This window comes from Triticum urartu, chromosome 5A, assembly GCF_056163025.1.
Source record: "Triticum urartu cultivar PI428250 chromosome 5A, HENAU_Tu73, whole genome shotgun sequence".
Classification (NCBI taxonomy): domain Eukaryota; kingdom Viridiplantae; phylum Streptophyta; class Magnoliopsida; order Poales; family Poaceae; genus Triticum; species Triticum urartu.
The window spans coordinates 576378605-576399047 of NC_141877.1; the positions used below are offsets into that span (position 1 = coordinate 576378605).

Sequence of the window (20443 nt, forward strand, 5' to 3'; positions counted from 1 at the left end):
AAACCTTCTCATATTATTCAACAACTCTCCCGATTAGTATACACCCACTGTGAGGATGGGAACACATTGCATTTGACCTTCCCTGTGTAAAAGTCAGCAAAGTCATCTAAAAATGGAGTCTGTAAAAATTCCATCTTCTCTTTAAATCTAGGCATAATGAACTTTGGCTGATTATAAATGAATGAAATGGAACAGTTAATTATTTTTTTGACATGAAATGGAAGAATTAATCAGTTGCATTGGAGATGGGAAATAGGGGGAAGATAGATATACGGGAATCGGCATTAAATGCTGTGGGATGGATGGACCTCTGCTTTTAATTCCGTGCAGGTGAGTTGGTGTGTTCCAATTAACTCCCCTCCCCTCCCTCCGCCTCCTCCTCCCCCCGCTCGCTCCTCTCCCCCTCCCCCCCTTGCTCCGCTGGAAGAAAGAACCATTCTTGATCCAGATTCCGCACGCCCGCGCGCCTCCGCCCCGATCGCTCGCCCGCAGAAACCCTAGGACGGACCCCGCCGCGCCGAATTCGATCGCTTTGATCCCGGGAATTCGCGGCGCGGCGTGGTGGGGGACGGCGAGGGCGGGGGCGAATCGGATGGTGTAGGGGCGGGTTGAGGGGGGAAGCTGCGTTCTTCGCTGCGGCGGCGGCGGCGGCCGGCCGGCCATGCATCTCTCGCTGTGGAAGCCGCTGTCGCAGTGCGCGGCGATGCTCATGGACAAGCGCCACCGCCCGCCGCGCCCGCCGGCGGCGGGCGCCGGGGCCGGGTCCGGCGGCGGGCGGCGGCTGCAGGAGAGCAAGCTGCGGGAGGCGCTGGAGGAGGCCTCCGAGGACGGGTGCCTCACCAAGTCCCGCGACGCGGCGCTGCTCGACGACGGGGACGGCGGGGAGGACGGGGCCGGCTCCGGCTCCGTCAGCCGGTCGCGGTCGCTGGCGCGCCTCAACGCGCAGCGCGAGTTCCTGCGCGCCACGGCCGTGGCCGCGGAGCGCGCCTTCCTGTCGCCCGGCGCGCTCCCGGCGCTGGCCGACGCGCTCGCCACGTTCCTCTCCATGTACCCCAAGTACGCCTCGTCGGCGGACGTCGACCGCCTCCGCGCCGGCGAGTACCCGCACCTCGACAAGGCCTGCCTCGACTACTGCGGCTTCGGCCTCTTCTCCTACCTCCAGAGCTGCAGCCCCGTCGACTCCTCCGTCTCCTTCACGCTCTCCGAGATCACCGCCAACCTCAGCAACCACGCGCTCTACGGCGCCGCCGAGAAGGGCACCGCGGAGCACGACATCCGGAGCCGCATCATGGACTACCTCAACATCCCGGAGTCGGAGTACTGCCTCGTCTTCACCGTCAGCCGCGGCTCCGCCTTCCGGCTGCTCGCCGAGTGCTACCCCTTCGCCACCAACAAGAAGCTGCTCACCATGTTCGACCACGAGTCCCAGTCCGTCAACTGGATGGCTCAGTCCGCCAGGGACAAGGGGGCCAAGGCCTACACCGCCTGGTTCAAGTGGCCCACCCTCAAGATCTGCTCCACCGAGCTCCGAGACCAGATATCCACCAAGAAGCGCCGACGCAAGAAGGACTCTGCCACTGGCTTATTCGTGTTCCCGGTGCAGTCCAGGGTCACCGGCGCAAAGTACTCATATCAGTGGATGGCATTGGCGCAGCAGAATAACTGGCATGTTCTGCTGGACGCCGGTGCATTGGGGCCTAAGGACATGGACTCGCTTGGCTTGTCGTTGTTCCGGCCGGATTTCATCATCACATCATTCTATAGGGTGTTTGGAGCTGATCCTACGGGTTTTGGCTGCTTGCTCATCAAGAAGTCAGTGATGTCTTGCTTGCAGAGCCCGAATGGCGGGACGGGGGCAGGGATGGTGCGGATTCTGCCGGTCTTCCCACAGTATCTTAGTGATTCGGTCGATGGGTTCGATGGTGTCCAGGATGGCCTTGAGGATGATATGATCATTCCAATCGAGGAGGAGTCGTCAACGATGAACAGTCACCAAGCATCTCAATTACCTGCGTTCTCGGGCGCGTATTCCTCGGCTCAGGTGAGGGAGGTGATTGAGGAGAGCGAATTGGACCAGGACAGCTCAGATAGAGATGGTGCCAGCACGATTTACGAGGAGAATGAGAGTGTGTCCGTTGGGGAGGTGATGAAGAGCCCAGTATTCAGCGAGGATGAACTGTCAGAGGGCTCTTTCTGGGTTGATCTGGGCAATAGTCCACTTGGTTCAGACCATTCAGAACAGGGGAAGTTGGGATCTCCATTGCCTGCATCCTGGTTTTCTGGTAGGAAGAATGCAAAGAAGACATCACCAAAGGTGCCGTCCAAACTGGCAAGGAGCCCTGTTTATGACAACCATGTCGTGTCCTTTGATGCGGCTGTGAGGTCAGTATCTCAAGAGCTAGAGCATGTGAAGGAAATTCCAGAGGAAGATTGTTCATATAATGGCAAGGTCAGTGAAGATTGTTCATATACCGGCAAGGTCAGTGAAGATTGTTCATATACCGGCAAGGTCAGCGAAATTGAAGAATGTCAGGATGGTCATGAAAATAAGAGGTTTGTAAAATTCTCTTGTGACAATGGCCGCACACAAGGAAGTTCGGCGTCCGTTTTTGGGGGTTATGCTGCAAATGGGAATGGCTCCACTTCGGAGATTTGCTCAGAAAACCAGGTTGAAGCTAAAGACAGTGCCATCAGAAGGGAAACAGAGGGTGAGTTCCGTCTACTGGGAAGGAGGGAGGCACCCAATAGCAGATTCAATGGTGGCAGGCTCTTTGGAGTGGAAGAAGTGGAACGAGTGCCAAGTATGGGGCGCAAGGTATCATTCACCATGGAGGATAGTAGGCTGTGTCGCAATGCTGATGCTGGGGAGACATCTGGATATGCAGTGGGAGAAGAAGAAGAAGATGATGATGCATACAGCGACTACGATGATATTCAGGATGGCAGGCGAGAACCTGAAATCATCTGTAAGCACCTTGATCATGTGAACATGCTGGGTCTTAGTAAGACAACGCTAAGGTTGCGATACCTGATCAATTGGTTAGTGACCTCGCTACTGCAGCTTCGGTTGCCTGATTCTGGAGACGGTGATGGGGTTCCCCTTGTCTATATCTATGGCCCGAAGATAAAATATGAACGAGGAGCAGCAGTTGCGTTCAATATAAAGGACTGCAACACCGGAACTTCACTGATCAATCCTGAAACTGTACAGAAGATGGCAGAGAAAGAAGGCCTCAATGTTGGCGTCGGTTTTCTGAGTCATATACGCCTCATGGACAACCAGAAACATGGGGTGGCTGATGTGGGCCTCAGCTCTTCCCTGTGTCGGCCTACGTCAAACGGTCGACATGAGAAGAAAAATAGCAAAAATGCCATTGTTGGGATCGAAGTCGTCACTGCTTCTCTTGGGTTCCTTACAAACTTTGACGATGTCTACAGGTTATGGGCATTTGTTGCAAAATTTCTGGACTCATCGTTTCTTGAACAGGAGAGGCTGTCATCGATCCCCGAGGATGCAGAACGATAGTGTTTAGAGGATTTCCGTTGTGGCTTTTTGCAGCATTTAGAGAATTCAGTTGTGGCTATTGCAGCTACTTTGTTATAAATACAGAAGGAAGGTGGTGGCGACAGTGTAATTGTGATGAGGGTGGAAGAGGAGATGTCAAGGCGCTTTTGCCTATAGCTTTTGTATCCAAAAATGTCTCCCCTTGGCATGAATGGTTTATACTTTGGTGGCGCGGCTGGTATATTTCTTCATTCTTCTTTTCCCCCCTTTACAGGCATGCGACTTTTTTGCTCGTAGATTTTGGTCGAGATTTTCATATGTATCATTCACCTGATTATTTGTTGAGCGTCCGTTCCTTGTACTTGCTTGTAAAAGTGGCTCCATTGGCCATGAAGTACCCTTTGCCTGTATGTATGATTCTTGCAACATGAATAGCATGATGATGATAGATTGATAGGTGATCCATCCACCCCTTTTCAGTTCTCTCTGTCAAACTTGAAATCATCCGCTGTCCCCGGTATGTTTTGTATGGATGCTGTCTTATTGGTCAATGAGCTTTTCATGCTGTGTCTGATTTTTCTTTTCTTTTCAAGAATGTGTTGTGTCTGATATTACTGCGGCGGCGGATTCGCTGGTGCATGATGATCATCTGGGCTTTGCAAGTGGTATCCAGAGCACTAGCCAGTGTTTGGTTTCTTTCCGACTCACTGTTGTTGTGTTTCTGCTTTTAGCATTGATGTTGTGTACTTGCACCAAGCGTCCGAGTAGTCGTTGTTGTGTTACAGTGGCGCGATAAGCTCGATCCCGCTGACTAGAACGGCCTGCTCGCTTGCTAATGCTCTGTTGCTTTCTGGTCGCTGTTCTAAGTTGCTTCTTTTCTGTTGTGGTGCACTTGGAAAGCTTGTCGACAGTGTTGGTTGTTGTTGAGATGGTACTGGTAGGTTCTGGCCTTTTGCGCTTGGGCGGCGTCTGAATGAGGTGCTGGTAAGTACTGTTGCTTGTTGGCTTGAAGAAGATGGGTTTCAGTTATCCACTTATCAAGCAGCAGATAGGTGTAGGACTTCTTGTTTTTCTGCACATAACAAATGTAAGTATTTGGCACTTGACTTGGGTGGCTCTCCTCTCTGAAGGACAAGTTGCAAATGTTTTTGCATGTTTATGCATGAATGGAAGGGTCCCAAATAGTTGTACATCATGGACTGACCGGTGGATGAGACCCAGGCAAGAACTCGAGAATACTTGCACCGAAGTCGTATCAGCCATGGCCCGTGAATGGAAGTATAAAAATCCTCTCTGACTCGGCTTAAAAATGACACACACACACACACACCTGTTGGGCTCGTAAAGCAATCTGCATCTTTGTGCCTAACATGCTTGTGTGCGGTCAATGCCGATGGGGTCAGGGATCAAATACTTGCACGCCCCTTTCACACCGGCACTTATTCCACCCCACGACTTGCGCCTCCCGTCTGCCGTTGGTGTCTGTCAACATTCAACATTCAACAGCAACAACCCCCGGCCGTGCTGGTTGGTGCAAAGCCAACACACGCCCGCGGCCCGCCGGAGCGCCGGCCGGCGCTGCCCGGGTCGAGTGGAAATCCAGCGCGGTTGACACCAGACGTCCGGATGATTTGGAGATCCGCCAACAACGATGGTGGCTCGCGGGGGACACTGGCGGCCAGAAGGCAGTGGCTGTAGCGTGACACGACACCCTGCTTGGAGCTACAGCCAGATCCACTTATCCAGGCGCGGCAAGGCCAACTCCACCGCGCCCCATCCTATCCGCACGCGTCCGTTTGCGATAAAACGGACGAATAGCGCGGCCCAACGCGTGGCCTCAAACGGACAAATGTTCGGATTTCGTCCGTTTTTGACTCATCTCTGACCTAAACTTGCGCTCGGTTTGGAGTGAAACGGACATGCGCGGACGGCCTGGACGCACGCCCTTGTCCCCCTCGTGGCCCGTCTGTCGGGGACACTAACAGTCCCTCCGCTCCCAACGCTTCCACCCCCTCTCTCCCGCCCACCCCGCCGCCGGCGCCGTCGCTATTCTCCGGTCGCCTCCTCACCGTGCAGCCCCCGGCCGTCCCTACCAAACCACGTCTGGACATGGCCGCCACCACGCCCGCGCTTTGGCCGTAGTTTCAGCCGCCGATCGGAGATTTGGCTGTCGCCGTCTTTGCCGGTCGCAGAGGGAAGACGACCGCCGGCGACGTACCACGGCGGCCTCGGCAGCTTCCGACGAGAGCTCCAGAGCGGCCAGTAGCCGGCCGGCAACCACCCCTGCTGCGTCGAGGTGATCATCGCGGCCTCTTCGCCACCACGACCGCAAGGTGTTCGGCATTTTACCCACAAAGGTATGGACAGTGGAGACGAGTTTTTCTTTCATCACTTCATTTGTTCATCGGATGATTCGTCGTCGGATGATGAAGATCTTGTGGTGGCTGCACTGGTCGTTCACGGCCACATTCAACGGCAGCTTCCTCGGTACAGGGGGTCAGTCCCTGGCCGTGCTCCCAACCTGAACCGCAACAGGGAGAGAGGCCACGCCCTGCTCTATGCCGATTACTTTGCCAACACCCCTCTCTTCAAGCCGGATAAATTCCGTCGCCGTTTTCGAATGGCAAGGCATGTGTTCAATCGTATCCGAGAGGGAGTGGTTGCTCATGACCCATACTTCGAGTGCAAGACGGATGCCCTTGGCAAGCTTGAATTCTTCTCTTACCAGAAATGCACCGTGACCATCCGCATGCTTGCATATGGAATTCCAGGCGATCTGGTGGATGAGTATGTGCGTATGAGTGAGACAACATGTCTGATGTCAATGTACAAGTTTTGCCAGGCTGTGATCGAGGTGTTTGGCCCAGAGTACTTGAGGCAGCCAACTGCCGCTGATACAGAGAGATTGTTGGCGACCAATGCAGCTAGAGGCTTTCCAGGCATACTTGGCAGCATAGATTGTATGCACTGGGAGTGGTAGAACTGTCCATTTGCTTGGAAGGGCCTGTACAAGGGGCATGTCAACGGGTGCACTGTCATATTAGAAGCGGTGGCATCGCAGGATCTTTGGATATGGCATTCTTTCTTCGGCATGGCAGGTTCTCACAATGAAATCAACGTGCTGCAGTGTTCTCCAGTCTTCGCGAGGGCTTGCAGAAGGCCACTCCCCACCTGTCAACTTTGAGATCAACGGCCACCAGTACAACAAGGGATACTATCTAGCAGATGGTATATATCCTCAGTGGTCAACTTTTGTGAAAACAATCTCGAAACCCCAAGGTGAGAAGAGAAAGAGATTTGCCCAAATGCAAGAGAGTGTTAGAAAGGATGTGGAACGTGCTTTTGGCGTGCTTCAATCCCGGTGGGGTATCGTTTGAAACCCTGCACTGTCATGGGATGAAAGGAAGCTTTGAGAGATGATGACTGCTTGTGTGATCATGCATAACATGATCGTCGAGGAAGAGCGTGATGAGAGTATTTTCGACCAAGGATTTGATTATCAAGATGAAAATATTGAGCCCCTGCACCAAGACCCAACCACATTTGAACAGTTTGCCCAATTCCACCGTGAGATGCGTGATTGGCACACTCATTTGAATCTTCAAAATGACTTGGTTGAGTATGTGTGGGATCAATTGACAACCAATAGATGTATTGGTCCATTTTATGTTCAGTCAAGACAATTTCGATTTGGTTGTAAAACTATTATAATTTTCAGACAAATATTTGGGTTATAAAACTAGTTTTGATGAAAATATGGGCATTTTTGACCCTAACGGACAGGATGGAGCAAAGGGATAGGGCCGCGCGCTGGGCGCACGGCCACCACATCTCAGGACACGCCCAGACACAACCTCATCGCCTTACCCAAACGGACAAAATCCGAACAAAACAGACGTCTGTTTAGGGTCGTGCAGTGAAGTTGGCCTAACTGCTGTGCGAGATCTGATGACTGCTGCTCACTATGGCCGGATGATCAGAGGCACCGGATCGTGGAGTAGGAACGCACCTGATCGCTGCTCAGTGCACACTGTGGCACCGCATCACGACAGAAAGCGTACGAGGTCCATGTAGCTTGCTTGCTTGTCCAGTCAATCCTGTCGGATCTTGCAACTCTGGTTTAGGAACGAACATGACCTGGACCCAAGGGCAGATATTGTAACAACGTTAAAAGCATGCGAGGAACCTAGGACCGATGCGCGTTTTCCTCATACAGTTTAAAGCTCTGTTTGGTTTGTCGTTTCCATTTCAAATACCCCTGTAAAACTTACAGACCTCCGTCGGTTGTTTTGCTTTCCGGACTGAAATAGCTCTTGGTCCTGTAAATAAATTACACCCGTATTCAATTACATCCATACCAAGCGCGGCCTACGCTATCTTACGGGATCGAATACTGTGGCTGTAGGTCTGCTTGAGGTTCTCGCAACAACAAAAAAAGTGTGTCCAAGGCTCATCTATATGTGACATAGTTATGTTGCATCTAAGTATGACATGCTCATCTACATGTGACATAGTTATGTTGCATCTAAGTATGACATTAGCGCCACCCCATTCCATAACAAGCCTATCTCCTCATGCATTTGTTTGTTTGTTTTATTTTTATTTTTTGAAATAAGTCAATTGTCTTTGTTTACATCTATATCAAGCCCGTGTCTGCTTCAAAAAACAAAAACAAAAAAACTTTGCTCGCTGTTCCGTTTGGTTGCCCTTTGACGTCATTTATCAAGCCTCGGTCACCAACGACATTTGGGCTGGGCTTTAGTTTGTCGGCTTCTGTTTGAAGGTTGTTGCTTCGGGAGCTCCTATTCAGCTCTATAGGGCACACACTGCTCGCTTTAGTTCGTCTGGTTTTTCCTCGCTCGTCTTTTACTGTTACTTGTCTGTTTTCTTGGTAATAAAAAATCTCCTGTTAATTTTCGGTTTTCTGGTGAACTAGACAATTGTTTGAAAATTTTAAAAAGTTCAAGAATTAGAAATAAATTACAATTTTTTTAAAATATTTACGAATTAAAACAATTAGTGAATACAAAAAAACTTTGTGAAATTAAAAAATGTCCACAATATTAAAGATCATGAATATTTTTATTAAAGTAAAATAGAAACATGAATATGGAAAAAATGATTTAAAAGTTTTTCATAAGTTTAAGAAAATGCTCATGAATATTTTTATGTGAAAAAAATCATTAATATTTTTTAAAATGCGGAGACGCAACTGGTCGTCAAACCTCCTCCCACCCCTAATTTTTATAAAAGTAAAATATAAACATGAATATGAAAAAAAAAGATTTTCATATTTTTCAAAAAATTCTCATGAATATTTTTATGTGAAAAAAATCATTATTATTTTTTTAAATGTGGAGACGCTTATGAATTTTTTTTTCATAATTTTCAAAAAATTCTCATGAATATTTTTATGTGAAAAAAATCATTATTATTTTTTTAAATGTGGAGACGCTTATGAAAAAAAAATATTTTCATAATTTTCAAAAAATTCTCATGAATATTTTTATGTGAAAAAAATCATCATTATTTTTTTAAATGTGGAGACGCGACTGGTCGACAACCCTCCTCCCACCCCTAATTTTTATAAAAGTAAAATATAAACATGAATATGAAAAAAAATCATAATTTTCAAAAAATGCTCATGAATATTTTTATGTGAAAAAAATCATTAATATTTTTTAAAATGTGGAGACGCGACTGGTCGACAACCCTCCTCCCACCCCTAATTTTTATAAAAGTAAAATATAAGCATGAATATGACAAAATGATTTTAAAGTTTTTCATAATTTTAAGAAAAATCTCATGAATTTTTTATGTGAAAAAATCATTACCATTTTTTAAAATGTGGAGACATGACTGGTTGACAACCCTCCTCCCACCCCTAATTGTGGGCATGAAGTTGCGTGCTGAGGGTGGAATTGCAATTGAGACAAAAATGGGTCGGGACTAGTTGCTGTCGAGGGTGGAGTTGCAACTGGGACAAAAATGGCCGCCCCCCTCCCGGTTGCACGTTGAGGGTGAACTTGTAAATGGGACAAAAATGGATCGTTGACATGTCCATTTTGTATCACTATTTTTAAAAATAATTTACTCTTTATTAGTGATATTTTGCACATCATTGCTCAATTCTAATGTCTTTTCCCCTTCAATTTACATGTAACACATGGAAAAATGCTGGACAACTAGAAAATAGGGGAAAAACAAAGGAGCGAAGAAAAGGTTCTTCCGAAGCTCCAGAAGATTTGAAAATTGTACTAATTTTTTCCTTGAAGAATTGGATCCATGGGCTAGAGGGTGCCCACAGGTCCACCACACAGCAGGGCCATGCCCCCTCCCCCCCGGAGCATGAGGGTGCGCGTGGGGCTCTTGGCTACCTCCTCTCGATACCCTTTGGCTATAAATTCACGCTTGACCTAAAAGCATCGTGGATTTTTTCTGGGATCTCTCCACCACTGTCTACGAGACGGAACTGAGGCAGGGCACAATATGAATTCATTCTATATTTTGCTGAAACTTATATTTTGAAGAACTTAGTGTCAAATATGGACTTGATTATGAAATATTTGTCACCCTGTCTCTGCGTGAATCTTTTGCTATTATATTGATATTCGTGAACAATAGTGGAAAAAATATCACGATCATTTAAAGGATGTTATTAAAAAGATTGTTTTAGTTGACGATGAAACCGTTGATCATGTGTTACCTTCTGTTTACATTGAGAAACCTATGTTTCCTGTTAGATTGAAACAAAACTCTATAGTAACTAAGATATCTCATAAACTGATGAACCTTGTGCTTAAACTGAAATACAACCTCAAATAGCTATGACTAAAGATTTTTTTATTGATAATATTAATGGGAAAATCACTCAAAAATTGAGAGGAAGCAACTTAAACTGTTAAACATAGAAGTATTCTCAATACTGTTCGTGTGCCTGTTATTTCTGTTAAGATCAATATTCATTATTATCATTGGTTGTGTGATATTAGAGTTAGTGTACATTATTCCATCTACTTTTTATCAATAAGTTGTTGGAGATATTTCACCTTGCACTATAGAAGAAATTGATTTATTATTAAACTGGCAAATAGGTCTAGTATTTCACCTGTAGGCATTGTTAGAGATTTTGAAGTTCTATGTGGCAACACTACGTATCCTATTGATTTCTTAATACTCCAAGATAATTTTTGTCCCATTATTTGGTAGACCTTTCTTAAATACTTGCAATGTTGTTGTTGATTGCCAAAAAATAAAAGCTTTATGTTATGCTTGGACAAGATGAAGTTTCATTTATTTTATCTAAGTTTATTACCAAATAACATGATGCTAAGGATTTACCTTGTTTAGATGAAATAGAAAGGATTGCTTCAATTGTTATTCCCCCACTCATCCTTCGAAACAATATTTGTTGGAGCACGAAAGTTTTTAAATATGCATGAGCGGAAGGAAACAAATGATTTGGGCAAGTACTTTTGCTAAGACATAATCTGCCTGTGGAAACTTTAGGAGATCCCGAGCCTCCTAAAGGTGATCTAGTGTTTGAACTTAAACCTTTGCCTGATACAATGAAACATGCTTATTTGGATGAAAATAAATTATATCTGATTATTATCAGTGGTAACCTTTTAGTGCCGAAGGAGGAGGATTACTCGTTGTTCCAAAGAAACATTGAGGAGGAATTATTTACACAATGAAATTGTCTTAAAGGCATTAGTCCCATTTTTTGTATGCACCAGATTCATATGGAACCGGATGTTAAGCCTGTTATAGATCATCAACATTGCTTAAATCCTAAGATGAAGGAAGTGGTAAGAAAAGAAATTCTCAATATCCTGTAAGCAGTATAATTTATCCTATATCCATTAATAGATAGGTAAGTCTTGTTCATTGTGTTCCTAAGAACAGAGGAATTGTTGTTGTTCCTAATGATAAAATGAACTTAAACCATAAAGGGATGTAAATGTTATAGGATGGTTATAGATTTAGGAAAAATAAATAAAGCTACTAGAAAGGATCATTATCCTTTGCTTTTTATTGAAAAATGTTAGAAAGATTATCTAAGCAGACACATTTTTGTTATCTTGATTGTCATTCTAGTTTATCTCAAACAGTTGTTTATCCTAAAGATCAAGAGAAAACAACTTTTATACGTCCTTCTGAATTTTTTTCATATGTATGTATGTCTTTTGGTTTATGTAATGCACCTTCTACTTTTCAAAGATGTATGACTGCTATCTTTAGTGATTTTTGTCCGAAGATCATGGAAGTATTCATGGATGATTTTTCCTTCTATGGAACTTCCTTTGATGATTTTTTGCACAATATTTACATTGTTTGCAGAGAGTGAGCAAACTCACATTTTTATTTAATTGGGATAAGTGCCACTTTATTGTAAATGAATGTATTTTCCTTGGGCATAAAATTTTCGGATGAGGTATTGAAGTTCATAGAGCCAAGGTTGAAGCTATTGAGAAGATGTCTTGTCCTTGAGATATTAAAGGTATATGAAGTTTTCCTAGTCATGTTGTTTTCTATAGAAGGTTTATTAAAAACTTCTCAACCTCTTACTTAAAGTAAATATGCCCTAGAGGCAATAATAAAGTTATTATTTATTTCCTTATATCATGATAAATGTTTATTATTCATGCTAGAATTGTATTAACCGGAAACATAATACATGTGTGAATACATAGACAAACAGAGTGTCACTAGTATGCCTCTACTTGACTAGCTCGTTAATCGAAGATGGTTATGTTTCCTAACCATAAACAAAAGAGTTGTTATTTGATTAACGGGATCACATCATTAGAAGAATGATGTGATTGACATGACCCATTCCATTAGCTTAGCACCCGATCATTTAGTACGTTGCTATTGCTTTCTTCATGACTTATACATGTTCCTATGACTATGAGATTATGCAACTCCCGTTTGCCGGAGGAACACTTTGTGTGCTACCAAACGTCACAACGTAACTGGGTGATTATAAAGGAGCTCTACAGGTGTCTCCAAAGGTACATGTTGGGTTGGCGTATTTCGAGATTAGGATTTGTCACTCCGATTGTCGGAGAGGTATCTCTGGGCCCTCTCGGTAATGCACATCACTTAAGCCTTGCAAGCATTGCAACTAATGAGTTAGTTGCAGGATGATGTATTACGGAACGAGTAAAGAGACTTGACGGTAACGAGATTGAACTAGGTATTGAGATACCGACGATCGAATCTCGGGCAAGTAACATACCGATGACAAAGGGAACAACGTATGTTGTTATGCGGTCTGACCGATAAAGATCTTCGTAGAATATGTGGGAGCCAATATGAGCATCCAGGTTCCGCTATTGGTTATTGACCGGAGACGTGTCTCGGTCATGTCTACATTGTTCTCGAACCCGTAGGGTCCGCACGCTTAAGGTTTCGATGACAGTTATATTATGAGTTTATGAGTTTTGATGTACCGAAGGAGTTCGGAGTCCCGGATGAGATCGGGGACATGACGAGGAGTCTCGAAATGGTCGCGACGTAAAGATCGATATATTGGACGACTATATTCGGACATTGGAAAGGTTCCGAGTGGTTCGGGTATTTTTCGGAGTACCGGGGAGTTACGGGAATACGGGAGAAGAAGTATATGGGCCTTATTGGGCTTTAGGGGAGAGGGAGAGGCAGGCCGCGCGCCCCCCAAGGCCTAGTCCGAATTGGACTAGGGGAAGGGGCTGCGCCCCCTCCTTCCTTCTCTTCCCTCTTCCCCTTCCTTGTCTCCTACTCCTACTACATGGAAGGACTCCTAGTTGGACTAGGAAAGGGGGAATCCTACTCCTGGTGGGAGTAGGACTCCCCTAGGGCGCGCCATAGAGAGGGCCGGCCCTCCCCTCCTCCACTCCTTTATATACGGGGGCAGGGGCACCCCATAGACACACAAGTTGATCCACGTGATCATATTCTTAGCCGTGTGCGGTGCCCCCTTCCACCATATACCTCGATAATATTGTAGTGGTGCTTAGGCGAAGCCCTGCGACAGTTGAACATCAAGATCATCACCACGCCGTCGTGCTGACGGAACTCTTCCCCGACACTTTGCTGGATCGGAGTCCGGGGATCGTCATCGAGCTGAACGTGTGCTAGAACTCGGAGGTGCCGTAGTTTCGGTGCTTGATTGGTCGGGCCGTGAAGACGTACAACTACATCAACCGCGTTGTCATAACGCTTCCGTTGTCGGTCTACAAGGGTACGTAGATCACACTCTCCTCTCGTTGCTATGCATCACCATGATCTTGCGTGTGCGTAGGAAATTTTTTGAAATTACTACGTTCCCCAACATTACTAACTTTTACGAAAAGACGTTTCGTTTCTTTTTTATGATGATTGTAAGGAAGCTTTTGAAATTCTTAAGAAAGCCTTAATATCTGCTCCTATATTCAACCACGCGATTGGAGTTTGCCTTTTGAAATTATGTGTGATGCTAGTGACTATGTTGTTGGTGTTGTGTTTGGACAAAGAGTTGATAAGAAACTGAATGTTATATTATGCTAGTAAGACTTTCGATTTTGCTCAAAGAAACTATGCTATAGCTAGAAAAGAATTTCTAGTTGTTTTCTTTGCTTGTGATAAATTTAGATCTTATATTGTTGATTCTAAGGTTACTATTCATACTAGCTATAAGGCCAAGGGAAATAGGTGTGGGGAAAGAAGAAGGTCGTGAAGGAGGCCGGGAAGAAGAAGCACACGGAGAAGAGGGGCTGACAAGTCACCGCCGGCGGAGAGCAAACCTCCATTCTGCTCCGTCGTCTTCTCCGACGGAGGGGCTCAGAGAACACCTCGAGCGAGATTTCATCACGTATGCACCCTGAATCATGGGCTATTGAATTGAGTCGAAGGCAATATGGATTTCATTCTTCCCTTTCAAGTAGTTTCAGTCGTGTGAACCTCTTCATCGAAGCCAGTGGCGGAGCCAGGATTGGGGCAAGCCCCGGGCCCAAAATAGTTTTTGCCGTGAGGGAAAAACTTAACGTACATAAGGCTTTTTACCTCAAAAGACACCCATACAAAATATGGCCCAATTGCACTAAAATTTAGAATTTAAACTCGATGCTTAACGATACAACAAAATGGATAAAAACATAGCAAAAACTACAAAGAACAATACATGATGAAAAAGTGTACCGAATCAATGTTTGCTTCATCTGTGCCTCACATAACCTCAACAACGATGGAAGAAGAGCCAACACCTTCAAGACATGAAAAACAAAATTTCATAAGAGAAGACATAAATATCAAGTGAAACGATTATCACTAATACAAATATAAAAACTTACCACTTCGACGAGGTAAAGCCCTTTGCGAGATCTATAAGCGATATACCCTAGACTGGTGAAAAAAAATCTCTTCATATTATTTTTCTACAATATGAAATAAAATTAGCAACTACATCAATTTGAGTTCAACAATACCCTGGATATATGACTGGATACATATACACACACTATTTCAATTAAATTTCAGTTCGGAACAGTTTATACACTGATATAAGTAGAACATCGTACAAGTGAAAAGCGTCAGGGGAACAAAGAAAACGTCAAAGAAAAATACAAGGTGCGGCAGCCGGCAGTGAAGCAACCAGCACGGGATGGCGCGCCCGGGCGAACGACGCACATGACAGCAGGGCAGCGGCCGGGAGCCAGGGAAGTGGGGAGGGGGTTGGTGGGCGGAGGCATCGCCGGCGGTGCGAGCGCTAGAGTCTGGAGATTTGATCATGTGTGTGTGCCCGACTCGGCGGCGGCTGCACGAGCGCCGCGTCTCCATTTTTCAGCAACAGCACTGCGTTCCTCTGCCTCGTGCGTGCGAGTAGATCGTGGGGTAGCGTTGCCTCGTTCGTGCGTCCGTTTCACATAAGACAGGCCAAGGCTTTGGGCTTTCTTTCGTTTACTGGGCTGCACCCCGGGCCTGCAGAAAAAGCTATATAATTGCAGCCTATTAAATTTTGCACGCCCCGGGCCTGGGCCCTGGGTGCCCGGGGCCCAGCTCCGCCCCTGATCGAAGCCAAAATTGCAATACCAGTGGTTTTGACTTATTTGTACTAAACTTTTTACCTATCATCAATTTCTGCGTCAGTATATCCTTAAATTGGTTAACTATGAACTTTCAGATATCATGTTAGTATATAGATATACTATTAAGATGTTATATAACTCGCCATTATATTTTCTACTGTTTATTATAGAAATATTCATGTTCTGCCAAACAAAAAACATGTTCAAAAAAATGAATTTCCTTATCCATTTTTTAAGATCTAAAACTTTTGCTATACTAAACTTCGCCATAAGCCTAAGAATAAATCTCATTACACCAGAAATTAATTGATTTGTGGCAATTAATGAGATTGTAGTGCATTTACTATTTGCATCCATAGTATACTTAATAAATACTTCCTTCGCCCTGATTTACTTGTCATAAAAATGGATGTATCTAGAACTAAAATGCATCTACATACATTCATTTGTGCGAGTATATATATAAGCATGGTAGAGTGTTTAGAACATACATTCGCCACAAATATCCCGACATGTCTCTAGAGTACTACACAATAGAAATTCTTTATCACATGAAATTTGAAATATGTCTTTCACGTTCTTGGTGTTTATAAGCTTGATAGTGGCCCGTGCGGGTGGCCATGCGTTCTTTGCATTTACTCTCAAATTGCAAGCAAATGTGTGGGATTGTATATAACCTAAACTTCTCAAAGGATGTAATTTTTTTTGAGAGAAGGGTCGAAGTATTGTTCATTTGATCTCCCGTAAATGTAGTATACCTATAGTAATCCGACTAAATGATTCTAGTGAGTTGGCCTCCCTCTATCTCGCTAGATATCAAGCCAACCTATTAAAACTAGGGAAATGTTATCTAGAATACCGGGTATAATAGATAATTAATATATATATATATGAAAAATGTATTTGGGGATGTTCAGTGAGTAGGGCGTTTTGGTGACCGAGCTCCATGGAGCCCTTTATTTTTGAAAAAATCAAAATTCAAACTTTTTGACTTCAAAAAATTCTGAAAATAAATATGTAACTATACACGGATGAAATGCATGTGTGTGTAAAAATTTAAGATGAAATACTTCGAAATGCGACCTATAGAAAAAAGACAAATTTCTGGACTTTGAGGATGAATAGTAACATGTGTTAAAAGGCCTCAGATTTGTCTTTTTTGCACAGCCTTCATTTCAACGTATTTCGTCCTAAAAATTTACACACATGTGTGTTATGCCTCCATGTATATCTGTAATTTTTTTCAGATTTTTTTGAATTGTAAAAATATGAATTTTCATGATTTTGGTGTTTTTCAAAAACCGGCCTCCATGGAGGCCGAGCTCCAAAAGGCATTTTCGATGTTCAGTTATATATAAAAGGGTCTAATAATCATCAGGAGTCTTTTTATATTTAATTTAAGGGTTTCTTATTTCTGTGCCCCTGGTTCCTTAGTTCTACTCATTCATCGCCACACTCTTAACTTTTGCTCACTTTTCCCTACTCCCTTGCCCGAAACCCTCAGAACTGGTCACAACGGACGTTGCCGTCGAGTCAATGGCTTGACCGTTAACTCTGACGAGTGGGGCCGCGTAGGGAGGAGTCCACATTTTGACCGTTACGTGCTAACTAGTGGGGCCACGAAACTGACACTCACTGTAACCTGAATCAGATCTAGTCGCTTCCGCGCCGCCCCCTCCGCCGCCATCATGCCGCCTCCGCCGCAGTCATACCGCCTCCGCCGCAGTCGTGCCGCCTCCGCCGCATCTACCCTCTCTGACCATCTAGGATTAGGAAGCGATGTCGGGGGGGCACCCCATCCAGCCCATCCACCGTGGAGATGATTGGGTCGAATTAGAGGCTGATAATTCATGGGTTCCACCTGGGTAAGCATCGTTTTCCTCTCAAATTGATTAGGAGATCCGTAAATTAGGCTGTATTTGACCACCGTTGGCGTGAATCAGTGCAATTTATCTGAAAATTTTCGGCCTAACTGCGCCCTTTATCTTATTTCAATCGAATAGGGTTGATCCTGCACTTGCTTTTCGGCTGGCGGTTAGAATGGAAACTAGCGAGCTGCGTGGAACTAAACCGTGTCTGATTTCTAGATTTTTCTATCCTAAAGTGGTAGAAACCAGCGTTTCATTCATAGGTTTCCGCAAGGCACTCTGTTGTGAGTATCCGTGGAGCCCTGCCGATGCTGTGGAACTGAGATATTTCGATAGTACTGAGCAGATATTTGTCCCATTAACTTGTGATGAGCATCTGTGATTGCTATTTAGTTTGAATGCTGATAGCCGTTTCGGTAAAATCCATATCGGTGTGCTTTAGGCACGCAAACAACGTATCCCGAAGGGGAAGGGTGTTCAGAAATCATCTGTCTCTGCTAATAGCGAGCGTCCTCGCACTCCTTGTAGGTCGAGACCAAGTAAACCTAGTGGTTCTGAAAGCCACAACATGTCGGTTGCTGCTAATTCTGCCACTTTTCCTGTTCCTTCTACACCTAATGTGGAAGTAGATGCAGAGCCTGACGAGGAAGTGCCTTGACATGATGATGAGGATGAGATTCTATTCCCTGAACTGGTAGATAGAGTCAGTCAACAAGCAGTGGAAGATGAATATCTAGAGGAGCCTAGCAGCCGTGCTAGATTTGATGACACTGACGATGAAGAGAGGGAGGAGAACATTGACTCCTTACTTTTACAAGATTATGATGGTGAGGACATGCCAACAATTGAGTGGAACAGGGAGAATCCTGACCTTACTCTAGTAACCGTATTCGAATCGATGGTGGACTGTCGTAATGCAGTGACTACATATTGCATTCTCACTGAAAACTCTTATGAGGTTGATAGGAGTGAGCCAGGAAGATTCACTGTTCATTGCCCTTATGATAGGTGTAGGTGGAGGTTGCATGCATCCACTATGCTAACGAGCAAATTGATTCAGGTATTACAACTGAATCTTTTTATCAGATTATTTATCCATTCTATATTCAGATCATGTGTATTGTTTCTTAATTGTATTTGACATCATTTTTCATTTTGTTTTAGATAAAAAGCAACCCACATGGGCACACTTGCCCACCTGGAGTGGGGGGAGGAAAAATCTAAGCTTGCAAAGACTAGGTGGGTGGCAGATGCAATCTTGGATTGGGTGAGGGAGACACCAACAATTGGTCCAACAACACTTCATGGGAAGCTATTTGAGAAGTACAAGATTAATATACATTACATGAGGATTTTCTATGCTAAGGAAAGGTCTCTTGATAGGATTAATGGTCCATGGAATGAGAGTTTTCGATTGCTTTACACCTTCAAAGCTTTAGTGGAGACGGCTAGTCCAGGGAGTGTTGTAGAGATTGACAAGCATACAGTTAAGTACAAATTAAAAGGGAAGGCATTGTAGAAGGAGTGCTTTAGTAGGACTTTTGTTTGTTTCAAGGCTTGATGGCAGGGGTTTCTGAATGATTGTAGGCCCTATTTGGCTGTCAATGCAACTGGTTTGAATGGAAGATGGAGAGGCCAGCTAGCAGCAGCTTCTGCAGTTGATGGACACAACTGGCTATTCCCGGTTGCATTTGGTGTGTTGGAGGTAGAGTGTGAGGAGAGTTGGGTCTGATTTCTGCAGCAGTTGCGCAACATTATAGGTACACCCTCAGGTTTAGTTATACACATAGATGCTTGCAAGGGTTTAGAAACTTCATTAGAAATTGTATTCCCTGGAGTGGAACATTGGGAATGTATGTGACACCTAGCGTAGAATTTTAAAAAGAAATTCAAAGGCAAAGTTTATGATGAGAATCTATGGCCAGCATCATACACATGCAGCTTGGGGAAGCATGGGCACCATTTGAGAGTGTTGTATGCTCACAATCCTTTGGTGAAGGAGTACATGGATGAACATCATGGAAAGCTGTGGTCAAGGAGCAAATTCAATGAAATCTGTAAAGTAGACTATGTGACAAATAATCTCACTGAGTGTTTCAATGCAAAGTTCAAGTCAGTGAAAGGGCTTTTGTTGTGGCAAGCATTTGATAAGATCAGGCAGATGATCATGGTAAAGATGGCTCTTCGTAAAAGAATTGCAGAAACACAATATGTTTGCCATCTTATGCTCCCATCTCTGATTAAGGCATTGCATGCCAAGGCAAGAGGACTAAGGATGAAATGCATTATTCGACCTCGACATACGAGATAACCAGTGAACCTTGCAACTAAGGAATGCAGTTGTAGGCAATGGCAGATCCGTGGGAAACCATGCATACATGCCCTACATCTCATGACTGTTATTGGAGGTGAAGATGGTGAAGTAGATCAGTATTGCTCTGAATATTTCTCTATTGCCAAATTTAGGGCCTCTTATGCTGAAAATGTGCCTGCACTCTTGGGAAAAGACCAACGGAACATAGTAGACCCAGGGTTCAGACTCTATTCTCATGTACTGACTAGACCACCAGGAAGACCAAGGGAAAACACGATAAGAGCCGGTGAAGAGGGCCGTGTAAAAAACAGCGTAAGTGCAAATGATGTGGTATCCTAGGGCATATTGCTAGGTGTTGTACCAATCTAGTTGATGCATCATTTGGAGAAGAGGAACAATGGGCAGTAGCAAATGCAGAGGAGAATGCAGCAGCAAAGGAGAATGCAGCAAGTTTAGAGGAGAATGCAGCAGCAGAGGAGAATGTAACAAGTTTAGAGAATGAAGCAACTGAAGTAGCAGCTTGGTATGTGTGCAATCTTTCCATTTTTTGCATCTGTTCTTTTTTTATCAATGTCTAAGATTACTTCTATCTGACCTAGCTCTAGGATAATTAGAGGCACAAGACAGAAAAGACCTAGAGAGGAAGAAACTTCGTTTGAACCATCATGTGATGCGGAATTTGAAACCATGGCTTATGAAGGTTTTG

General features: G+C 44.6%; 1 protein-coding gene across 1 annotated transcript; it reads left to right on the forward strand.

Moving 5' to 3' along the window:
• The first annotated feature begins 346 nt into the window (after positions 1-346).
• Positions 347-3984, forward strand: LOC125510701 (uncharacterized). Its single transcript, XM_087521809.1, has one exon. The coding sequence runs from the start codon at positions 662-664 to the stop codon at positions 3524-3526; it is 2865 nt and encodes a 954-aa protein (XP_087377935.1). The 5' UTR covers positions 347-661; the 3' UTR covers positions 3527-3984.
• Positions 3985-20443: the final 16459 nt, after the last annotated feature.

Bases quoted from the DNA above. Each gene is read 5' to 3' on its own strand.
- LOC125510701 (XM_087521809.1), top strand. From the start codon at position 662: ATGCATCTCTCGCTGTGGAAGCCGCTGTCGCAGTGCGCGGCGATGCTC.